This window comes from Rhinoderma darwinii, chromosome 8 (genome assembly GCF_050947455.1).
Source record: "Rhinoderma darwinii isolate aRhiDar2 chromosome 8, aRhiDar2.hap1, whole genome shotgun sequence".
In the NCBI taxonomy this organism is placed as follows: domain Eukaryota; kingdom Metazoa; phylum Chordata; class Amphibia; order Anura; family Rhinodermatidae; genus Rhinoderma; species Rhinoderma darwinii.
This window is the reverse complement of record NC_134694.1, coordinates 118,374,994-118,396,388: the sequence shown is the minus strand read 5'-3', so window position 1 is coordinate 118,396,388 and position 21,395 is coordinate 118,374,994. Positions and strand designations below refer to the sequence as shown.

Sequence of the window (21,395 nt, the reverse complement as noted above, 5' to 3'; positions counted from 1 at the left end):
AGCCGCTAAATGACATATATTACTACTGAAATATATATTGCGGCAAGGAAGGTAACGTAGCAGAGTTCACAGACACAAGACATCAGGATTATCACAATCTAGCAGAGGTACGGCCAACGCATCCCTCCCCTGCAGTCATTAGGGAAAGGAGGCAAACATAATGCAGAGGCTATATTTCAGAACGAGGAAACATCAAAAAGGGCACAAGCTATTACGGTTTCGGAAAACATTAAGCTTAATACCATCGTGCAAGACTTCAGAAAGCCCTTGAGAAAAAAAAAAAAAAGATGCAAAAGAAAAAAAAATTGCTTAAACTAATATTAAGGAAGGGCCTGAATTATATTACGTCTGGAGGCTGCAAGTAAAGGTCGTGGCTAATTAGAGGTATCTAGACACTGGGCATAACATCTGTAACAACTACCTATTGATGAATGGAACTTAACCAATGCCCTTTGCATCTCAACGAGGTCATCGTACAAGTGCGGATACAACAGAACGAGAGCGTTACTCGAAAAGAAACAAGAAAAGCAACTCTCCTAATTGCTTATTTTCCATGTTGGGCTTGAACAACCAATTTAGAAAAAAAAAAGAGAGAAGGGAATGAGCTTTTTTAAAAGGTAAACATATGTGGTGAGAACCTTGTTACCCATAATTGATGTGTATTACAGCGGTGATAAAAGTATCAGACTGGAGAATGCCGTCCAAGAAGGTGTCATTTTTGGAAAATGAAAGGGAAATCTAGCATATCAATGGCTTTCTAGTGTGATGGATTCGCGGTTGAGGAAAGGTTGTTTCATACAACCGACTTTCTACAGACAGAGGAAAACAATTAGAGTTAGTGAGAATGAAATATTATGTAGTTAAAGTCTTGGTTAATGTTTTATTCATTCAAACGGAGTTGGCTTCTTGGTCACACACAATGAGCAGGAAAAGGAGTCGCTGTAAATAATCTTCAGAACAAGCGGACTTAAAAAAAATATGTGGTTGTAATTTTTGGTTTCTTAGAATAGAAATGAGTGCATCACAACGGTGTGACATGTGGGTTGGATCGGCCCATCGGAGTACCAGAGGATTCCCCAGTGAGCCCAAGCTCTGAGGCATCAATGGGACCCTAATACAACAGGTCCCCAAGGCTCCAGGTTTAATGGGGTTTTCTTTTGCTGGAGGTCCCCCAGGCTCCAGCAGAAGAAATCCCCATTAAAGCTGACTGTAGAGCAAATCACCTGCCACTAGGGCCTTTTTTATGGGATGATATGGATGGACTTGTGTAATTCTTAATTTCCCCTGTGGTGGCGCTGCAGGGAAACTGAACACTTACTGCCAAGTTTCCACACCGATTACAGTTGATCGCTGAAGAGCCCTGCTGGGGGGAACTTTATGTTCTTACAATTGTCAAGGTATCTTTGTAACAAGTAGGCATTGTCCATGGCAGAGAACCACTTTAAATGACCATCTACACAGAGGTGAAAATGGTACCTTACAAAAAGAAACGGGTACCACTTGTTGCATCACAAAATTTATCAAGAAACTCGGCAAGAAATGTCTGCTTTACACAAAGACTTAACAGGGTTTTTTGAGGTTATTGTAGGAACCTCTTATCTACAGCATAGCATGGATTTATCTTTTCAAGATCATCCAGTGGTCTATGAAATTAATGGAAGCATATTGACGAAAATGGGCTCCATACGATGCATTTAATTAGCAATTTCTTCTGCGATAACAGTTGGTCATGGAAGATCAACGCTGCCCATTCCACTGTGGAAACCCCATGATCAGTTGCTGCGGAGCTTGTAATATTCATACCCCTTTAATAATATTGGGGACCATCATGGCGTAGGCGTTCGATATCTTAATTTCACCTTCTCTTGTCACTGTTCCAATCCAGCTTTCAGATAAAAAGCTAAAGGTCCTTTTTACAAGGGCCAATTATTGGGCAAACCATTCCTGATCATTTCCCCGTGTAAACAGGGCAACGATCAGCCGATGAATGAGCAAATGCTCGTTCTTCGACTGATCGCATCGTCTATGCAGCAGAAGAGATCATCATTGTATTGTCGGCAGCACATCTCCTTGTGTAAACCAGATGACATGCTGCCAACATTCTAGAAATGTATGGGGACGAGCGATCGGAGTAACGAGGGCTCGTCCCCATACATAGCTCCTTATAAAAGGAGCAAACAAGCGCCGATCAATGAGCAGTCTCGTTGATCGTCACTCGTTTACACTGCCCATGTTGGGTCGTGCAAAAGGACCCTAAGTCTTTACAGCCAGACTGGGTACAACCCTTGATCAGGAATGGCCTCAGATTACTGAAGTCTCAAGCTTATTTCTCAATGACTTGAGGACATAGAATAAACAATGAGGCTTCTCCCTGTTATTAATGATAAATTAGATATTTTTGGGTGGAAAACCTGCTCAAGACTAGATGGCCGGGAATATTTTCTCTCTATGAAGACCTTAACCTGTTAGATTGAAATCACCCCCAGCCCTGTACGGCACCGATGCTAACCAATGAGCTAAAGTGCTGCCCAATAAAATGTAAACCCAAGCTATGCAATCCAGACGTTATCATGTGAACATCAGTCGACCTTGTATTTGCCGGATCTTGATGCTATATAAATGCTAATTGCAAAGAAAAACGAGGTCAAGATAATGGAGATCTCTTACTAATGCTCCTTTTTCTTATGGCTTTTGAGCTCTTTACATGCTCCGTGCATTGTCCAGACCTGCAGAGGGTAAAACACTGGTGGCTTCAAACTCTACATGTCATACATCGCCCGGCATAATTAGGTCACTAAGCAATTAAGTTCACTCGGCACTCGCCCCCACCTGCCCATTGAGTATTTCCACTGTGGGAAACAAGGGAAATCAAGGTCTATAAACTTCTATTCATATTTCAAAAACATTTTTCCTATCTGAATGTTTTAGAATTCTATGCCCGTCAGTGCGGTATGACGGATATCTGCATCAGAAGCTTTTATCCTTAAACTTAAATCATAATTTGCCAAATTGGGAAAGGAGATATTGTAAAAGTTTGGAAGAAAAGGGTCATCATCAAATATGTATTAATTTGGGCTTCTTTTTGTTCAACTCGTCGTAATTTAAAAGAAAAGTCATTTTCTCTTTTTGCTGTTGTAAGTAGTTATGGAGTTACCAGCTTCTTCAACACTTTATGAAAACTTTTAAGTGGCTGTTTTTACCCCATTATACAATATCAGCAAAATTGACTAGTTTAAACTTTCGCCATTAATTAGGGCGTGTGGGTGGGTTGTTAATTTGTACTGTATGACATTCATGCACAATTCCGAAATTCCACCTTATGTTTTTGTTCAGATCAAAAAGAAGTTATTGTGTCCGAGGAAACAGTGAGATTCTTCAAGTTGTTTTTTTGGACATCATTTTAACAAGTTAGGCTTCTTAGAGGTTCCTCCAGCCAAAAAGGACCCCTTGACTGTGTCCCTAAATTATTATATAAAGTCACTATCTGCAGTCTTTCTCATGTAACCTCAGATTTTCCAGACTTCTTCTGTGTTCAGTTTTATTGGGACAGGAAGTAGCTGTCTGGTATATACTGTAGTCAACCATATTAGCTGTCATGGAGCTAATGTCTCTGTCACTCGGTCACCCAGAGGGATCTTCCCTCCCTCTCTCTGCTCTGCCTGGCAATCATTGTTAGCAAACACACCAATACCGCTCACTGTGCAGAGAAATGCTTGATTGAATCATGGATTATGGTGTCTGAAACTTGATTTGGTATCGAAGATCAAATGTTTAAAGTGGAGTGGGTGGGACTCCCGCCTTAAAATGCAAACCTCAAGGTTGGACAGGGTAAGTAGGTCAAAGTCTAGAGACAGCCTTTTACCGAGCTATTCTATCACGCTGAGAGGCATTGCTACAGCCCTTCCTCCACCCTTCTTGGATAGTCAACCATGAGGAAAGGAGAAAGCTCGTCCCCAAGAAAACATGAAATCTATTCTCTATTATGAAGAATATAATATATATGTTTTTGAATTGCATCATGCATCCAATTCAGGTTCAAAATATTTTGGGGTATTTTTTTTTAAACTGCCCCACATGCTACATTTATTCATCACTTCTATTGCATCTAAATATTACAGACAAGCTACAGTTTCAGGTTCTATGGCCTGTGTTAAAGGGAAGGTGTCATGATTTTTTTTTTTTTATCATATTGCTTTTAATTTAATATTTTCAAAAATGTTATTTAATTGTGTTTTCATGTTTTACTTTTTAATGTTTTCTGACTTTTACTTCTCTATGGGGGCTGCCATTTTTTTTCAATCTCTGTATGTGTCGATTAACGACACATACAGAGATGGAATATGACACATACATCCCCATAGAGAATGCGAACGGGAGCCATTCTATTCGCAGTTGCGCGCGCCGTCTGTGTGGGAACGAAATCCGGCGCCATTTTCATGTGGACCGGAAGCCACTGCCGGACAGTAAGATGACGACTTCCGGCCATATGTTCAATGAAGCGAAGGCGCAAGGAAGAGGAGCGTAGACCAGCAGAGCGGCGGCAGGAGCAGGTCATTTATGTTTGTGTATGTTCGTGTGTATTATGTTCGTGTATTACGGTCTGCTGAGCACTGTATCTAATCCTCCTAGCACTGTGCAGTCGCTCAGAAAATGGCGGCACACAGTGTAGGAGGTTTGAAGACATTAAAACCCTTCCTTCTCCTGGCACTAGCCAGAAGGAAGGGGCGATTGTGTGAGGACACTAGAGGAGAGTGTGTCCACCCCAAATTTGCAGCATACATCAATGAGGTTGCTTTACCACAGTGACCATGCTGCAATTTTGGGAACTGCTCCCTCTAGTGGCCAGTACATGAAAATTTTATACATTAGAATCTCATTTATAATATTTCCTGACTTGTGAAAAAAATAAAAAAAATGTGTAATCACTCAAATACTAATTGTTTAACTGAAAAAAAAAATTCTAGCGATACATTCCGTTGAAATCTTTATAATTCACAGTATGGGGGAAGGAGAGCGCAATATCTGAAATATGCACCGGCAGTATAAATATCTCTTTCCCTCAATGTGGACAGGGGCCCCCGGGCCTGTTCTGCAGCTCCTATGTGATCCGCGTGCATTTGGGAACACATATTTAAAATATGGGTTGCCTGTTCCAGGAAAATAAACTTCTATGCATCAAACTTAACTGAATCAGTGCAGCGGCAGAAACGTATGAATTCTCACCGGCATCTCTTATTTTTCTTTAGAAAACAGTTGTGTCCTAGGGGAAGGAATGTTTCTGATGTGAATTGAATATTTTGCTCTACTGACAATTGAGCTTTGAGAACATTGTTTTTGGTTCGAGGAGCCAGAGATTCTAATTGGACACATTGGGTTTTTGTGCCAGAACATTGCCGTAAACGTTAATAAGATGGGATATTATGTATATGGTACATACAGATTCTGTAGATCTATGTTAACTATAAGGCAGGTGTAAGCCGAGTGCTTACCCTGAGGAGTCAATAAGGGTTGCCTCCTCTGTTCTGTTGAGGACATCTTTGAGGAGATAGTTGACCACCGAGGAGGGAGTTTATCGAACTGCAATTACATTGCACTGGACATCTATGGTGCCTTTTCTTATAGGAGGCCAATAATACAGCCACATACCCCCCAAACATCTGGGATCCAGTAGGCAGTGCCAGTGGCTTTGTGGCTGGCTACGTGGACTCTGTGGTTGATTCTGGGACATTGTGGCTTTCATTGTTAGAAAAACATTGTGGTTGGCATTGGGGCACTGTGATGGATCTGAGGCCGTTGTGGCTGGCATCCTCGTAGGAAAATTGTGGTCATCAATGGGGCTACTTGACATGTTGCAACATGATCCTTTTTGGACTTGAGAGGTATGCAGCCATTCTGAGAAATGATAGACCATACAGTGCACAAGACACTAGGTCAGAACACGTTCGGACCACAGAGGCCACATCTGGCGGGTGACAACGGGCACCTCCATGTACTTGTAGAGATCCAAAGTTGTCAATCACCAAACAGAGCAAAGAGGGAATGTAGTAGTTTAGCACTTCCAGTCCCAAATGGGAGAGGGAGGAAGATGGAGGAAAATACCTGCTAATGGAGGTTAGAGGAGCCAGGAGGAAGAACAGTAGGCGACTTATGGTCTCCCTGATAAAGTGCTATTTTTAAAGCCTCTAGGTACCACATTTAATTTAAGTTGAGTAATATTAAAATGTGGAATACCCCTTTAAGAATTAAAACACACGTATAGGAAAACCCTATAGATATGCTGTAGGATAGTGATAAATGGCTGGCCCCTGCTAATCACACAGTACAGAGTAATTATGTTAATTACAGAAGCATCAAGAATATGTTCACCGAAATATCAACTCATCTCCAACTTTTGGCTGTGACAATTTGATTGATGAGTTCCATTCATTACCTCCAGAATGGAGAAACCATAATTCACTCATAATATCTCCTAAGAAATCTTGGTCATAATTCACTGTCTGACAAGCAGATTCTCACTGACGTGTTTTGAGAGTTGAATGGTTTACTGGTGGAGCAGATTTTATAAATGCATTTAGTTCAACAACTGATCATCATCTCTGCTTCATGCTTATCGGACGTTACCTTAGAAATGAACATTCAGCATTCGAGGTTGCGATCATATACTGAATCACTAAATCCACCCCATCTATAATGTAACGATCGCCTCGCCTAAGCACTTGTGACATCAAAGAGGCATGAGACGCTCTGCTCCCTCTACTACATTGATATCACGTGTACAACCAGCTGTAATACTATATGTCAAACTGACACGACAACGTTTTGTTCCTTCCCGATCCTCGAAAGAAACGGTGGCTCTACTGTGTCAATGGCCGCACTCCTTGGTCTACATATATAGAAGCGCCCATGATCGGACTAAAGATTTATCTATTATGAAAACAACTTATTGAGATCCAACTGACCGGAAAAGACAATCATGCTCGGAAAAGTTGAATGGAAAGAAGCTACAAAGACGTCATGGAGAAGTCCGAAGATCCAAAACTAAGATGGGACATTCTGGAGAACCACTCTTCATACCGTCACCAGGATATGAATTAGACTCCATAAAACATGATCGTTGAACATCCCGTACATCGCTCATCCAAGCAGAAACTTGGCTTTAGACCTACGACCTATGGGTCTGCTTTTTGCCCAAAACACATTAAAAAATGTAACCAAAAATCGGTATTGCAGATGCAAACACGCAAGGTTCTGTCTATATAGGAGTACACATTCTTAAGAGGAAAAATAAATCTCAAAAACGTATTCTAATAATCTTAATATTAAAAAAATAAATCTAACAACCAGAGCCATAGGTTGATGGTGCCCGATGCAGAACATTCTACTGACCCCCCATTTATGGTTTGCTACATAATACAATCGTGTGGTGCCCAGATAAAAGCGCCCAATCAATAAATTAGGGATTCAAGCTGTATTCTGTACAGCTGCCTTTCCATAGGTTTACATATCATGTGGGATCGGAGGTACAAACTCTGGGTACAATCAGGGCCAGTGGTGCCCCCTTCAGTAACGAACAGGTAGCACACCCACTAAGACTGGTCCTGCTATTTTTTTTGCATCTTTTTGTAGCATTCTGGAAGGAGAATTTCTCCTATAAGGGCTTTTCATATTTCACACTGTACAGATTGCTACAGCACGGGCACAGTACGCAGGCACAGACTTGTTATCACATTGGCGCGGCCTGCTGGCTTCTCATACAGGCAGGCTCCATAACATAGCTGCTAAACGACATTGCAGGGAATAATACAAGAGAAGCGTCAGGAGATCTCACTCACCGTTGGCTTTCGGAGTTCGTTTTCTGCGGTCTCTAAACGCCGCGCCTGACTGTAAGGCCTCGAGCAGACTATCCATAACTCCTGTCTCGTCGCCCTCTGTGAAGGGGGAAAAAAGACAATGCAAAATTAATCTCAATGCGATTAAACTTGGACCATAAAAGTCGGGCGTAAACATTTTCATAAAAGCCTGGAATTAAAGACATACATCAGTTGTAACGATATGAGCGCTGTCACTCTGCCTTCGACCACACGTCGCGTTTATTTATGAGACGCCATTAAACAAAACTCACTTTTTATCCCGCTGCTTTTCCGATGTAAGACCTCATCTACTTTATTATTAACGACATGTTGGGGGTTCATATAAACAAAACTAATAAGTTGCCACTGATTCTCCCTCTAATTGTCCCTTCAAGACGACCGACCAAGAAGTTGATGACCTAAATTAATGAAATCAATCTTAACTCCGTCACACGGGGAAGTTCATTCTCTTGAGTTGCAGTCGAAAAAGCTTCAAATTTATATAACCACCGGTCTCTGCTATTTAATAGGATGAAATGATGGGGGCAGAAGAACCTCTAGGATAAATTGTTCTTTTTATTTTTATTCTTTTACCCAAAATTTGTATACGAAAACAATAGGACTTACATAAAAAGGTATTAACCAAAAATAGGGTAAGTTACTTACAACAGTACACAAAGGGCATGTAACAAACCAAAAACAGTGTCATTAGGCCACTGACCCCCACATGATCGAAACGATCATCTCTTGAAATGCTCTGTGCTGCTGTGAGACCTTTCTTGTTCGATTATGTGACTTCCCCTTTTACTCCATTCCCCTTCTCACATCATGTCACTGGCCCTGTCACATCTAGCCCAGTCCTCACAAACATCATCACATGAATGGACAGGTCACTACCCCTCACAAGATGAGCAAACAAATCTCCTGAAATACTCTGTGCTGCTGTCATTACTTGGAACCCTCATCTGTAAGTTATAACAGAATGTCTCTCTGCTCTGGCGGACTCAATGGTCACCACGTAATACAATATTTCCCCTGCAGAGGCCGCTGACCACGACTTCAAAAATGATCTGTATTCCGATCGTCTCTTCAGATAATTGTAAATCTGGAGTCCCCATCACAGTTCAGTCTTTAGTCTCTTCCTCCTGGGTGGCTGCCAAGAGTGGATGAAACTATGACAGGATGTCTCTAACACTTTACACCTCTAATTAGCAGATACAGCAATGAAGAATTGCGCCGATTAATGTGATAGTAGAAATTAAGTTCATAAAAGAAGAAATGTCTTTGCGGCTTCGGTATAAATATGGGATTTTTTTCTTCGCTTTACGAGTCAAATTTGTCTGCTACGTAACATATAGTTTATGCTTCCCCGACTCAGGATCAATTATAACAAATCTAAGATGATGAACACAGGGAAGCGGATCTGGCTCGACATGAATGAACTCCAGTCTGTTACCGCGTATCGCAAAATGCAATTTCCAACGTCTAAACTGCTGCGATGCTGCAACTTGAGGTCCCCTAGTTCCGGCCGGTTTGTTCCATGATGAGGTATTGTTAGCGGCGGACCAGATATTGGAGAACAAAGCTCAAGGAGAAGGAAAATCTGTCTTTGTACAATTGCTATAACCAGGATGATTACTTCGGACATCTTGATGAATGGCCATAGCTCGCCTTTCAAAATTGGTCTATAGTCCATCACTGGTTCTCTCCATACAGGTAATGGAAAGTTACAGACTACGTGTAGAGCGCACGGCGACTCCGGCCAGAGCAGTCAAAAACAGGCAATTTCCGGGAGCTGATACCAACTTTGCTGCGTTAACCCCTTGTTCAATGTGCATTGTAATAGTTATATTCTTGTATATCGGGGGCTGTATTATAGTAGTTATATTCTTGTATATAGGGGGCAGTATTATAGTAGTTATATTCTTGTATAAACGAGCAGTATTATAGTAGTTATATTCTTGTATATAGGGGCAGTATTATAGTAGTTATATTCTTGTTTATAGGAGCAGTATAATAGTAGTTATATTCTTGTACATAGGGGACAGTATTATAGTAGTTATATTCTTGTATATAGGGGGCAGTATTATAGTAGTTATATTTTTGTATATAGGAGGCAGTATTATAGTAGTTATATTCTTGTATATAGGAGCAGTATTATAGTAGTTATATTCTAGTATATAGGAGCAGTATTATAGTAGTTATATTCTAGTATATAGGGACAGTAATATAGTAGTTATATTCTTGTATATAGGGGGCAGTATTATAGTAGTTGTATTCTTGTATATAGGGGCAGTATTATAGTAGTTATATTCTTGTATATAGGAGCAGTATTATATTAGTTATATTCTTGTATATAGGGGGCAGTAATATAGTAGTTATATTCTTGTATATAGGGGCAGTATTATAGTAGTTATATTCTTGTATATAGGTGGCAGTATTATAGTAGTTATATTCTTGTATATAGGGGGCAGTATTATAGTAGTTATATTCTAGTATATAGGGACAGTATTATAGTAGTTATATTCTTGTATATAGGGGGCAGTATTATAGTAGTGATATTCTTGTATATAGGGGCAGTATTATAGTAGTTATATTCTTGTATATAGGGGGCAGTATTATAGTAGTTATATTCTTGTATATTGGGGCAGTATTATAGTAGTTAGATTCTTGTATATAGGAGGCAGTATTATAGTAGTTATATTCTTGTATATAGGAGCAGTATTATAGTAGTTATATTCTTGTATATAGGAGTAGTATTATAGTAGCTCTATTCTTGTATATAAGTGGCAGTATTATAGTAGTTATATTCTTGTATATAGGGGCAGTATTAGAGTAGTTATATTCTTGTATATAGGGGTAGTATTATAGTAGTTATATTCTTGTATATAGGGAGCAGTATTATAGTAGTTATATTCTTGAATATAGGAGCAGTATTATAGTAGTTATATTCTTGTATATAGGAGTAGTATTATAGTAGTTATATTCTTGTATATATGGGCAGTATTATAGTAGTTATATTCTTGTATATCGGGGCAGTATTATAGTAGTTATATTCTTGTATATAGGGGCAGTATTAGAGTAGTTATATTCTTGTATATGGGGGCAGTATTATAGTAGTTATATTCTTGTATATAGGAGGCAGTATTATAGTAGTTATATTCTTGTATATAGGGGGCAGTATTATAGTAGTTATATTCTTGTATATAGGAACAGTATTATAGTAGTTATATTCTTGTATACAGGAGCAGTATTATAGTAGTTATATTCTTGTATATAGGAGCAGTATTATAGTAGTTATAATCTTTTTTATAGGGGGCAGTATTATAGTAATTATATTCTTGTATATAGAAGCAGTATTATAGTAGATATATTCTTGTATATAAGAACAGTATTATAGTAGTTATATTCGTGTACATAGGGGCATGACCGGCCTTAAATACGTTCGACCAGTGCGGTCGCACAGGGCGCCAACCGCGACACTGCAAGAGGGGCAACAGCGGGTGTGTGTATTCCCGCGCCGGTGCAGCTACCAGTGGGGATACACACACTAACTGCAGTTGCCTTCTTGTATTTAGGAGCAGTGTTATAGTAGTTATATTCTTGTATATAGGGAGCAGTATTATAGTAGTTATATTCTTGTATATAGGGGCAGTATTATAGTAGTTATATTCTTGTATATAGGAGCAGTATTATAGTAGATATATTCTTGTACATAGGGAGCAGTATTATAGTAGTTATATTCTTGTACATAGGGAGCAGTATTATAGTAGTTATATTCTTGTACATAGGGAGCAGTATTATAGTAGTTATATTCTTGTATATAGGAGCAGTATTATAGTAGATATATTCTTGTACATAGGGAGCAGTATTATAGTAGATATATTCTTGTATATAGGGAGCAGTATTATAGTAGATATATTCTTGTATATAGGAGCAGTATTATAGTAGTTATATTCTTGTATATAGGGGCAGTATTATAGTAGTAATATTCTTGTATATAGGGGCAGTATTATAGTAGTTATATTCTTGTATATAGGAGGCAGTATTATAGTAGTTATATTCTTGTACATAGGGAGCAGTATTATAGTAGTTATATTCTTGTATATAGGGGCAGTATTATAGTAGTAATATTCTTGTATATAGGGGCAGTATTATAGTAGTTATATTCTTGTATATAGGGGCAGTATTATAGTAGTAATATTCTTGTATATAGGGGAAAGTATTATAGTAGTTATATTCTTGTATATAGGGGGAAGTGTTATCGTAGTTATATTCTTGTATATAGGAGCAGTAATATAGTAGTTATATTCTTGTATATAGGGGGCAGTATTATTATAGTTATATTCTTGTATATAGGGGCACTATTATAGTAGTTATATTCTTGTATATAGGGGCAGTATTATAGTAGCTATATTCTTGTATATAGGGGGCAGTATTATTATAGTTATATTCTTGTTTATAGGAGCAGTATTATAGTAGTTATATTCTTGTATATAGGGGCAGTATTATAGTAGTTATATTCTTGTATATAGGGGGCAGTATTATAGTAGTTATATTCTTGTAGATAGGGGGCAGAATTATAGTAGTTATATTCTTGTATATAGGGCAGTATTATAGTGGTTATAATCTTGTATATAGGAGGCAGTATTATAGTAGTTATATTCTTGCATATAGGGGCAGTATTATAGTAGTTATATTCTTGTATAATGGGGCAGTATTATAGTAGTTATATTCTTGTATATAGGGGCAGTATTATAGTAGATATATTCTTGTATATAGGAGCAGTATTATAGTAGTTATATTCTTGTATATAGGGGCAGTATTATAGTCGTTATATTCTTGTATATAGGGGCAGTATTATAGTAGTTATATTCTTGTATATAGGGGGCAGTATTATAGTAGATATATTATTGTATATAGGAGGCAGTATTATAGTAATTATATTCTTGTATATAGGAGGCAGTATTATAGTCGTTATATTCTTGTATATAGGGGCAGTATTATAGTAGTTATATTCTTGTATATAGGGGCAGTATTATAGTAGTTATATTCTTGTATATAGGGGGCAGTATTATAGTAGTTATATTCTTGTAGATAGGGGGCAGAATTATAGTAGTTATATTCTTGTATATAGGGGCAGTATTATAGTAGTTATATTCTTGTATACAGGGGGCAGTATTATAGTAGTTATATTCTTGTATATGGTGGCAGTATTATAGTAGTTATATTCTTGTATATAGGGGCAGTATTATAGTAGTTATATTCTTGTATATAGGGGCAGTATTATAGTAGTTATATTCTTGTATATAGGAGGCAGTATTATAGTAGTTATATTCTTGTATATAGGGGGCAGTATTATAGTAGTTATATTCTTGTATATAGGGGCAGTATTATAGTAGTTATATTCTTGTATATAGGGCAGTATTATAGTAGTTATAATCTTGTATATAGGAGGCAGTATTATAGTAGTTATATTCTTGCATATAGGGGCAGTATTATAGTAGTTATATTCTTGTATAATGGGGCAGTATTATAGTAGTTATATTCTTGTATATAGGGGCAGTATTATAGTAGATATATTCTTGTATATAGGAGCAGTATTATAGTAGTTATATTCTTGTATATAGGGGCAGTATTATAGTCGTTATATTCTTGTATATAGGGGCAGTATTATAGTAGTTATATTCTTGTATATAGGGGGCAGTATTATAGTAGATATATTATTGTATATAGGAGGCAGTATTATAGTCGTTATATTCTTGTATATAGGGGCAGTTTTATAGTAGTTATATTCTTGTATATAGGGAGTAGTATTATAGTAGTTATATTCTTGTATATAGTGGCAGTATTATAGTGGTTATATTCTTGTATATAGGGGCAGTATTATAGTAGATATATTCTTGTATATAGTGGCAGTAGTATAGTAGTTATATTCTTGTATATAGAGGGCAGTATTATAGTAGTTATATTCTTGTATATAGTGGCAGTATTATAGTAGTTATATTCTTGTATATAGGGGCAGTATTATAGTAAATATATTCTTGTATATAGTGGCAGTAGTATAGTAGTTATATTCTTGTATATAGGGGCAGTATTATAGTAGTTATATTCTTGTATATAGGGGGCAGTATTATAGTAGTTATATTCTTGTATATAGGGGGCAGTATTATAGTAGTTATATTCTTGTATATAGGGGCAGTATTATAGTAGTTATATTCTTGTATATAGGGGCAGTATTATAGTAATTATATTCTTGTACATAGGAGGCAGTATTATAGTAGATATATTCTTGTATATAGGGGGCAGTATTATAGTAGTTATATTCTTGTATATAGGAGCAGTATTATAGTAGTTCTATTCTTGTATATAGGAGCAGTATTATAGTAGATATATTCTTGTATATAGGGGGCAGTATTATAGTAGTTATATTCTTGTATATAGGAGCAGTATTATAGTAGTTATATTCTTGTATATAGGGGCAGTATTATAGTGGTTATATTCTTGTATATAGGAGCAGTATTATAGTAGTTATATTCTTGTATATAGGGGGCAGTATTATAGTAGTTATATTCTTGTATATAGGGGCAGTATTATAGTAGATATATTCTTGTATATAGGGGCAGTATTATAGTAGTTATATTCTTGTATATAGGGGCAGTATTATAGTAGTTATATTCTTGTATATAGGGGCAGTATTATAGTAGATATATTCTTGTATATAGGGGCAGTATTATAGTAGTTATATTCTAGTATATAGGGGCAGTATTATAGTAGTTATATTCTTGTATATAGGAGCAGTATTATAGTAGTTATATTCTTGTATATAGGGGCAGTATTATAGTAGTTATATTCTTGTATATAGGAGCAGTATTATATTAGTTATATTCTTGTATATAGGAGCAGTATTATAGTAGTTATATTCTTGTATATAGGGGCAGTATTATAGTAGTTATATTCTTGTATATAGGGGCAGTGTTATAGTAGTTATATTCTTGTATATAGGAGCAGTATTATAGTAGTTATATTCTTGTATATAGGGGACAGTATTATAGTAGTTATATTCTTGTATATAGGAGCAGTATTATAGTAGTTATATTCCTGTATATAGGAGCAGTATTATAGTAGTTATATTCTTGTATATAGGAGCAGTATTATAGTAGTTATATTCTTGTATATAGGGGCAGTATTATAGTAGTTATATTCTTGTATATAGGGGCAGTATTATAGAAGTTATATTCTTGTATACATGGGGCAGTATTATAGTAGTTATATTCTTGTATATAGGGGCAGTATTATAGTAGTTATATTCTAGTATATAGGGGATAGCGTTATAGAAATTTGTGCTCGTAACACTTTAGGACATTGGATAGTAATCTTGAGTAGTTATATTTCAAATTGTTTTTTTTAACCTTCCACATCCCTGCCTTTATCATTATTACATATCAGGGACCAGTGATATTTTTTGTTAATTATTTAGCCTAAAAGTTTCGGAAACTGTGATTTCCTAAATAACGTGACCTTGTGAAGCTCTGCTTGAATGTTTCATAAATGTTTTACATGAATTTTGTAATTCTTCAGCCTGTAGAATTGCAAAAAATAGATAATTTCACACGACGTGTGGCTCACTTTAAAATGTTTCCAGGGCACAAATCAGTTTTATAAATCCGTGTGACGGTAGGTGATACATATTGCATAACAGCATATAGAGCACATCGTGAGGAATAACATATACACCATGAATACATTTGTTGCTGAATTTCAGCTTATCAAAAATGAATATGTCTCCTATGGTTCTTGTCTGACAATTACATCCCTCCCCAGCTGTCAACAGTAGGAGATCAGATCATGTCATACGATGTCTCTCTTATAATTTAAGCATTTTCCAGGGGAGAGACGGTTTGGTATAGAATTCCCTGCAGCTCTGGATGCTACCATGGAAAGTTGTGCTAAGAATATAGCAATTTCTGCCCCTCCAGATCACAGCATTGTTCAAATGAACATTAAGACTCCTGTAAAGCAGCTGAAAGAGGATGAACCCTCATGTGGTCATGATAGTTATTATCTAAGGTATGGGGCAAAAAATGACAACTTGTCATCCAATGCCACATGCAGAAGAACCATAAATGTAATTGTTTATCCTAAATAGACAAAAAGTAAAATAAATAATGTAACAGATTTTACAGACTGTATTTCATAACTATCTTCATGCAATCAATAAACTCTAAGTATTGGGCCAAAAAAAATTAATAAATCCTTGTGATTTCCCAAGTATTACCCCGAGAACAAATGATATTAAAGGGAGTAATCTAAGTATGAACACAAGAATAAACACTCATACTGGGCTTAATATTGCTGGTTTACCACGGTTAGGTTTAAGGTCTATGTAAACCTTTGAATACGCAGGACCCGGTCACCGAAGCCGTCAGTCCCGCTGACCTGGCGGATTCGGGTTTCACCGCAACATGCAGCGTCTACGTATCCAGTATACATAGAGTATATCTATCAGCAGCGCTGGAACAGGGTCAAGAAATACATCTCTGAACAATATTGTGGACGATAAAGCCGATTTGTACCTTGTTGGATAAATGCTGTTTATGGACCTCATATTAATTGGTTATTGATCACTACATTAATTATTAACAGGGGTCTACTGGATTATGTAAATGGGAGCTATGCACATGAGCTTATTCTAAATCCCCCACCAATGCGATCTCCCTGATCGACTCAATCGTCTGCTGGGGCAGGCACAATCACTCACTGAGTCACACTCACTCCTGTTCCCAGGCTCCAATAGCATCAAGAGACCAGAGCTGTATAGAAAATGTTTGCATATAACACCGACCCATTCTTCAGTTCTCATGTTGGATTTTTTGTTATCTATGCCAGTCACGTGCCCTCTCCCTACTGTCCCAAATTGCAGCAGGAAGCCGCGACAGACAGTAGAGACATTTCACTACACGGGGATCCAATCAGAGCGCACACCTGGAAAACATGGCAAAGCTCTCCGAGCATTTAATTAAGAAGACAGGAAAATAACTTAATCACTTTATTAGTTTTGCTGGAATTCATCGACAGTAATTGCCGGTGAGAATTTTAGCAGCATCCTCTGGAGTTCTGCGTCCCTAGTGCTGCGGTTACATTATAAAAAAAATAAAAAAAAGTATAAAGTGTTTGCTACAAAAATACAGCTCAGAACAGCAACAATGTGGATTCTACATTATCCTATATAAATATTTATCTCACGGCTCCGACACACGATGGGAAACTTTCATTATAGGACCTCACTTCATTCTGCTACACTATGTCTATCAGAAATTCTCTGTTTTCCAGGGCTGAAAATACTTGTATTAAATAGAAGAGTAACTTGGTTTCAACCTGTAAAGGTGCAGCGCATGGTCCGGGACCTAAAACCCACATTTTTGTCTATATATGGTGCGGAGATGTTTTAAAGGGGTTCTGCGCTTTGTATAAGCCCTACTTGTTAGAAGGGTCCCTTGGCAATAAGCTGATCACAATGTGTCCCTCCTGCCGGGACCCACAGCGATGAGCTATAATCTGTGGGGAAACCTGGCAGTAAGTGTTCAGTTTTCCTGCAGCAACACCACAGGGGAAATTAAGTATTACACATTGTCCATTCATATCAATGGGCTTGTTCGGCTTGGAAAATAGACGCCAGAGGGGATCTTATTAACCTGTATAAGTATATGTGGGGTCAATACAGAGAACTAGCACATGATCTGTTCTTTCCAAGAACTTTACAAAGGACCAGGGGACATTCATTGTGTGTGGAAGAAAGACGTTTCAAACATCAATATAGGAAAGGGTTCTTCACAGTTAGGCCGGATTTACACGAGCGTGTGCGTTTTGTGCGCGCAAAAGGTACTTAACAGCTCCGTGTGTCAGCCGCATATGATGCGTGGCTGCCTGATTTTCGCGCAGCCGCCATCATTATGACACTCTGTTTGTTTTTCTGTTTTCATTCATACTTTTTACTGCTGTTGCGCGCATCACACGGAAGTGCTTCTGTGTGCTGCGCTTTATTTTCACGCACCCATTGACTTCAATGGGTGCGTGATGCGCGAGAAACGCACAAATATCGGACATGTCGTGAGTTTTACGCAGCGGACACACGCTGCGTGAAGCTCACGGACAGTCTGCACGGCCCCATAGACTAACATAGGTCCGTGCGAGGCGCGTGAAAATCACGCGCGTTGCACGGACGTATTACACGTTCGTCTAAATAAGCCCTTAGAGTGATGAAACTATGGAATGCCTGACCCAAGATGGCAGATACAATGTCACCATTTTAAAAAAAGGCAAGATGATATTTACTGACAAATGGCATTGAGGGTTATAATTAATCAATCACTGAATGATGGGTAATTTTTTGGGAAAGGTTAAACTTGATGGACCTGTGTCTTTTTTCAACCTATTTAACTATGTAATGTGTTTTGTGTGTAATACAGGACAGATCAGGTCCTCCAAAGAGAGAGACGCTCTATGTAACCGCTCTCCACTCTGACCAGGAGATGATGATCCTGAACAGAAGACCCCCCTATATTACTCAGAATTTCCTAATAGGGAATTTAAAGGTTTGTTTCTTTGTTAGGGGGTATGAAAATGTATTTATTTTCAACTAGGCAACCTCTTAGAGTAAGGGTATGTGCACAAGACCTCTTTTCAGACGTAATGGAGGCGTTTTACGCCTCGAATTATGCCTGAAAAGACGGCTCCAATATGTCGGAAAACATCTGCCCGTTGCCTGCAATGGGTCTTACGATGTTCTGTGCAGACGAGCTGTCATTTTACGCATCGCTGTCAAAATACGGCGCGTAAAATGACGGCTCGTCAAAAAAAGTGCAGGACACTTCTTGGGACATTTTTGGAGCCATTTTTTCATTGACTCTATTGAAAACAGCTCCGAAAACGGCCGCAAAAACGCCACGAAAAACGCTAGTTGCTCAAAAAACTTCTGAAATTCAGCTCTGTATTTTCAGACTTATTTTGTTAATCGTGTGAACATACCCTTACTGCTTCTGTAATCAAGCAGGAGAAGGTCGGGTGCACAGATGTAAGAGACAGCCTGCGATGCTAAAGAGAAGAGAGAAGCAGTGGTTTACAGCCACTTCTGCCGTCCCTATTTTAGCTCACACAGTGCTCATTGGCTTTATCACTGCCTCTACTGGACCCAGCGATCACGTAAATCGTGGATTACCCCCCCCCCCCTCAGCATGGCAGAGTAGACTTAGATAAGCTTTGCCAGTGACTGATGGCACTATGGATCCTATGGATGCCCCAGTTACAGTAGAAATCTGGGTGTATGTGCAAAGTAGGTCCAAACCTATGGAGGACGCCTTGACATAGCAGGTGGGCAAACACTTTTTGATCAAAATGTGCACTAAGAACCTCCCTATTGTAAGTAGATTTAGCAGTAATGTATATTTATTTATATTTAGTGGCTTAGGTGACATTAGTGTTCGGAGTGTGCTGTCGCCATTTTCTTGTGTGCTGTATATTTGCAGTCACAGGCATCCTGCACCTGTATACACGTTTTGTTTCATTTTGTTAGAATGTGCGGTTTAATCTTTTGTGTTTGATAGATAGATAGATAGATAGATATGAGATAGATAGATAGATAGATAGATAGATAGATAGATAGATAGATAGATAGATAGATAGATAGATAGATAGATAGATAGATAGATATGAGATAGATAGATAGATAGATATGAGATAGATAGATAGATAGATAGATAGATAGATAGATAGATAGATAGATAGATAGATAGATAGATAGATAGATAGATAGATAGATAGATATGAGATAGATAGATATGAGATAGATAGATAGATAGATAGATAGATAGATAGATAGATAGATAGATAGATAGATAGATAGATATGAGATAGATAGATAGATAGATAGATAGATAGATAGATAGATAGATAGATAGATAGATAGATAGATAGATAGATATGAGATAGATAGATATGAGATAGATAGATAGATAGATAGATAGATAGATAGATAGATAGATAGATAGATAGATAGATAGATAGATAGATAGATAGATATGAGATAGATAGATAGATAGATAGATAGATAGATAGATAGATAGATCTATTAGTGAAAACAATAAATGAGTGGTCTTTATCCGTTACTTTGGTGCAGAGACATTGATAGTTGCTCTTCATTCGTTTAGATCTTACATTGGCCAGACACAGGTGTAATAAGAGTCTGGTCATTTACAAAAGGAAACACAGAAACTTCATAGACAGAGGGGGGAAGGGGGGACTCCGACACAAATGATAGTTATCAAGTGCTCCCAATAAACGTAATTTACATTATCTTCATGCGTGTTCTGGGAGATCAGTAATACTCCTTCAAAACAATTAATGCCATGCTAATTGTGAGTGAGGCGGCTTATTCTCCGCATTATCCTCGTACTGCCAGTAAAAAGGTGATTTTAATTGCTATGATAATCATATATAATGAAGTGAAAAACTGCTCCTGATTAAACAACATTTACATAGGGATGGCGGCAGTAAGCAGTGATATAGCTGAGCTGGTGCGGGTTTGTTGTGACCCATGTTCAAGGTTTAAACTCCTTGGTTTCAATGAACATGCAAAATACCTGTATGGCTTTCTCAATAAGTGGTCAGGGAAGCAGGACTCACAGGCTTTATGTATGGGTGGGTGAAGGAGCAGGACTCACAGGCTTTATGTATGGGTGGGTGAAGGAGCAAGTCTTACAGGCTTTATGTATGGGTGGGTGAAGGAGCAGGGCTCACAGGCTTTATGCATGGGTGGGTGAAGGAGCAGGACTCACAGGCTTTATGTATGGGTGCGTGAAGGAGCAGGACTCACAGGCTTTATGTATGGGTGGGTGAAGGAGCAGGGCTCACAGGCTTTATGTATGGGTGGGTGAAGGAGCAGGGCTCAGAGGCTTTATGTATGGGTGAGTGAAGGAGCAGGGCTCACAGGCTGTTTCTATGAGTGTGTAGGGGAAGCAGGACTCAGCGTCTTTATGGGCGGGTGGTGCAAGCAGGACTCACAGGCTTTATCTATGAGTAAGTGAAGGAATCAAGATTCACAGGCTTTATCTATAAGTAAATGGAGAAATCAGGACTCACAAGCTCTCTCTATGAGCTGGTGGAGGAAGCAGGACTCACAGGCTTTATCTATGAATGGGTGGAGGAAGCAGGATTAACAGGCATTCTCTATGAGTGGGTGGAGGAAGCAGGATTTAGGATTTTTCTAGTCCTGGCTGCAGTTAAACAGCTTTTTCCATAAAAAACCTGAAACAAATCATATAAATCTTTATATCTCTGAGCACAAGCTCAATGGGATGTAGCGCTTGACAATATAACGTAAGAGAATATGACAATTCTAAGATACATCCCCCGAAGTCGCGCACATTTTATTTTCATGTTTTTTCTGTAAATATTTACCCCCTGACTTCCAATTTGCAATAGAATAAATAAACAATGAATTGTGCCGGGTGGATATATATTTTAAAGCCACAGGGCTCTTGTTCTTTT

General features: G+C 38.1%; 1 protein-coding gene across 4 annotated transcripts in view; it reads right to left on the bottom strand.

Annotated features, from left to right (window-relative positions):
* The window catches only part of DIAPH2 (diaphanous related formin 2), a 952,586-nt gene that overhangs the window by 145,076 nt on the left and 786,115 nt on the right, over positions 1–21,395 (bottom strand). For all 4 annotated transcript variants that reach the window (XM_075836589.1, XM_075836591.1, XM_075836588.1 and 1 more), the window contains one exon: positions 7,833–7,928. In XM_075836589.1, coding sequence (XP_075692704.1) covers positions 7,833–7,928 — 96 coding nt within the window. The remainder of the gene's footprint in view (positions 1–7,832; positions 7,929–21,395) is intronic.